The following is a 3,931-nucleotide window of genomic DNA, read 5'->3' as shown; positions in this document are numbered from 1 at the left end:
TTGGGGAGAAACAAAGGTGGCTTCCTGCCACAGGGACTGCCCAGGTTTCGGGGCTGTGCTGATTGTACCCCCTTTCTGCTCCACGTCAGGGGGTTTAAGGTGCTGGGTGCTGGCTGCAGCCTGGCTTGGACACTTTGCAATGCTCCTGCTGGGACCAAAGGGAGGTTACTGGCAGGCGGGTCTTGTCCTCTGCTCAGGCTCAGACCGATCACCAAATTTGGGGTCAGGAAGGACTTTCCCCCTGGTCGGACTGAGTGGGGGTGGGGTTGCTTTCTTCCTTTGCTTTCCTCTGCCTGGGTCTCTAAATGCATTTGAACCCCGCTTGCAGCATCAGGACACTGCAGCCCTTATCTCCTGGCTTTACCGGGGGCAGACTCAGGGGCTCTCGGTGTTTGGAGCAATGAGCCCGGCTGTTACGCCAGGGGCCACTTGCGTAGCTTCAGGCACAGGTCGGCCCAGCAGCATCACTCCAGGGTTAGCAGGGCCACGGCTGGAAATTTAGCAACGGGGGAGCAGCGGCCGCGGTTCTGGAAATAGCTCTGGAAGCTGCCGCTGCTCCTCTGTGGCCTCTCAGATGTGGCAGCGCCACGGCTGGATCCAGCTGACGTGGGGGATGGCGCTGTGGCTGTAGCTGGCCTGCAGACCAGCCCCATGCCAGGTATCCAGCCACTCGATGGCAGCACTGAGCCCAGTTGGGGAGGACAGGCCTGCAGGGCAGGTGGGAAGATGGAAGACCTGGACTGCGCTCAGGGGAAGAGCCTGGGGTCAGAGCTTGGCTCCAGCAGCGCCACCGGGGTCTGGCGTCCTTTGCTCCCTGCCCATGGCAGCTGGAGAGCCTGTCCCCAGGACTGAGCATCGCAGCCAGACTCCCAAGAGGCAGCCGGTAGGAGAAACACCAGCCCCAAGCACCAGGGCAGCACCGTGTCAGGGCCTGCAAACAGGGGCCGCTGCATAAGGGGCCAGCCCCATGCTCTGGTCTCTCCATTGCAGCATCTCTCCCCGTCCTCACAGCCCCTCTGCACAGCTCTGAGGTCGGGAGAGCGTGCGCCATGTGCTCAGGTCCCTGCTCGCAAGCACAACGAGGCGGCTGGGCTGTTTCCAAACGACCGTTTATTAAATTAGAAAAGAAGGAGGAGGTACCAGGGACAACATGACTTTTTTTGGGGGGGGGGGGGGGGTTGTTTTTTTTATTATTTTCAAGTTTCTGCAAACGTTTGTTTCCCCCCACCCCGGGCTCCGGAGAATGATGTGAGATCGCGGGCGCTGAGCCCCGTGGCGAGTGAGAGGGAGGGTGGGGGCGGCCGTGGCAGCCTCCCTGTGAAATGTGGACAGCAGCTCTGCACTGAGGTAGCTGGGATGGAGCCGCTCCCACCCTCCATGGGTGGGTTGGGGGGCCCAGCGGCTTCCTTCTGACATGCGCCCCATTGCTCGGTGATGCTGTGGACTCAGGTGGGAGGCGGTGGCTGACAGGTGGGTGCTGGTCATGCAGGATTAAAAACACCACCTCCCTCTCCCCCAGCAGCAGCGGGACTGGGGGGCGTGTCGGGGATCAGCATGGGCTCCGGGGAGCTGCCTGCATCTACCTCGCTGCACTAGGGTGCAAAGCCCCAGGCCAGAGCTGGCCTAGGGGGGAGTGAGAGCTGTGGCTGAAGTGGGGAGGGAGGGAGGGAGGGAGTGATTTCTCTGCGCTTCCCACCTCCACCCAGGCCTGCAGGAGCTCCCACCCCCGGCCACACCAACCCCTGGCGTGTTGGGGGGACACTTCCCATTCTCCCCCTACAAACACCCCCAAGACTTGCGAGGGGACGGCGGCTCTTGCATCTCTGCAAGCCCACAGCTCCCACCCCCTGCACACTCGTGCCCCTTGCGTGTGGGGTCAGGACTGGCCTTGGCACCACTCTGCGGGTCACCACTCTGCCGCAAACGGATCCTAAATCCCCCTCCTTCAAGAGGCCCCAGCCTGCTGCCAGCCTCCAGGCATCTCTCTCCTCGCTCCACGTCCACCAGGTCCCGGGGGCTGCACTAAGGCCCCCAGGTCTGTATCCTCCTGCCAGCTTGCCCCACAGGGCAGCACGGGTCAGGGAGGGTCCATCTGACCACAGATTCACTCAGCTCCCTGCAGAATGGGCCAGGCCAGAGGCTTCCCCCCCAGACTGAGGGGAAACCTCACCTCTGGGCAGAGGGAGCAGCCCAGCTGCCTGTCCCCTGGCGGGGGAGACACCCGTGCGTCCTTGCCCCACTACCACCCCTGACCCATCCTAGCAGCTGTTGCCCAGGGGCCAGGCCTGCCATGACCGCTCCATCTCATCTATGCACCGCACCAGGCTCTGTGGGTCTCATGCTGCAATAACCAGCAATCCCTGCCCCCAGCTCCTGGCCTGCTCTGTTCAACTTGCAGCAAACACTCACTCCAAAGTCAGCAGCACCTGGCATGCCCTGCCCAGGGAGAGCCCATCCCCTCCCTGCCCCAGAGATGGTGTCCTGTGGGGACAGAGCCATAGACCCCAGCCCAGCAGCACTGTGCACACCCTTTCTCCCCACTCCCTCCGGCCTGCTCCTGCCCTGTCCTCCTGGTCTGGACTCAGCCCCAGCTGCCTAAGCATGGCCCAGACCCATCAAGACAGGGCCACTGGAGGGGCTTCTGCTCCAGCCCTTGCAGCCTCCCTGTTTCCCATAACAGGACGAAGGGCTCAGGAGCTCTGCAGGCAGCGAGGCAGGAGAGGCCCCCTCGCCCCCTGCCTTCTACTGAGACGCCTCAGCTGTGATCCCACCCTGACATCCCAGCCCTGGCTCCCTGCACCCTGGTGCTGAAGAGGCCATGCCCCATGCCCCCAGCTCCCTCCCACATGGCACTACGAGGCCCCTCTGGGACCACCTGTCTCCTTGCACCTGTGAAAGCCTGGACCCAGAGCCATCCACCATCCATGGCTGACTCCCCTGCAACAATAAATACTAATAAATACTGCACCCCAGCTCCCCGCACTGCCCCTTCCTCCCCACAGTGGAGGGTCTGGCCCAATCCGAGCCCCCCCATCCCAGCAGGGCATGGCACTGTGAGAGACCTGGGGATGTCTCCAGCACTGGCAGGTGAGGAAGGCAGCACCCTGGCAGCCGTCTGCATGCTCCCACATCACCCTGACCCCTCCGTGCTCACCACCGTGCAAAGCCCTGGGGCCAGTGGCAGCCGGAGACCACTGCCAAGGCTGGCTACCCCACAGCTCGGTGGGGCGGGGGCAAAAGCTGCAGGGCGGAGGCTGAAGAGCTGTCTCTGCTCTTGCCCTTTACTGGTCTCTACAAGGTGCTGGACACAGAAGCCTGGGCTGGCCCAGCCCCATTCAGGCCCGAGGCGAGTAGCAGGGGTTCCTTGGCATCTCAGTGAAGGATTTCAGCTCATAGGGGATGCCGGAGTCGACCTCGATGGACTTGCGGGAGAAGAGCAGTCGGATGTCGTCGTGCAGGTAGATCTTCCCCGACTTGGAGCTGTGAAACCTATGGGGAAAGACAGGTTGAACGTGCTGAACAGGAGCCAGCAGTGTGCCCTTGGTTGCCCAGAAGGCTACCGGCATCCTGGGCTGCATTGGTAGGAGCGTTGCCAGCAGATCAAGGGCGGTGATTCTTCCCCTCTGTTCAGCACTGGGGAGGCCACATCTGGAGTCCTGTGTCGTTTTGGGCCTCCCACTGTAGAAAGGATGTGGACACATTGGAGAGAATCCAGCGGAGGGCAATGAAAATGGTTGGGGGCTAGGGGACAGGACTGGTGAGGAGAGGCAAAGGGAAATGGGCTGATTGAGTCTGCAGAAGAGAAGACCGAGGGGGGTTCAATAGCAGCCTTCACCTCCCTGCAGGGGGGCTGCAAAGAGGATGGAGCTGGGCTGTTCTCAGTGTGGGCAGATGGCAGGACAAGGAGCAATGGGCTCAAGCTGAAGCAAGG

At 62.3% G+C, this 3,931-nt stretch overlaps 1 protein-coding gene across 5 annotated transcripts in view; it reads right to left on the bottom strand.

Annotated features, from left to right (window-relative positions):
* The window catches only part of FAM214B (family with sequence similarity 214 member B), a 47,343-nt gene that overhangs the window by 17,310 nt on the left and 26,102 nt on the right, over positions 1 to 3,931 (bottom strand). For 4 of the 5 annotated variants that reach the window (XM_019518042.1, XM_019518043.1, XM_019518041.1 and 1 more), the window contains exon 10: positions 2,623 to 3,489. In XM_019518042.1, the coding sequence (XP_019373587.1) occupies positions 3,336 to 3,489 (154 nt within the window). In that variant the 3' untranslated portion in view covers positions 2,623 to 3,335. Of the gene's footprint in view, positions 1 to 1,092; positions 3,490 to 3,931 lie in introns of those variants that run through there. The other variant, XM_019518044.1, reaches the window with a different exon arrangement.

Source organism: Gavialis gangeticus, unplaced genomic scaffold, assembly GCF_001723915.1.
Source record: "Gavialis gangeticus isolate Ggan-Ray unplaced genomic scaffold, GavGan_comp1, whole genome shotgun sequence".
NCBI classification, from domain to species: Eukaryota; Metazoa; Chordata; order Crocodylia; family Gavialidae; genus Gavialis; species Gavialis gangeticus.
Note: the sequence above shows the minus strand (reverse complement) of the source record. Positions and strands in the feature narration are given on the sequence as shown.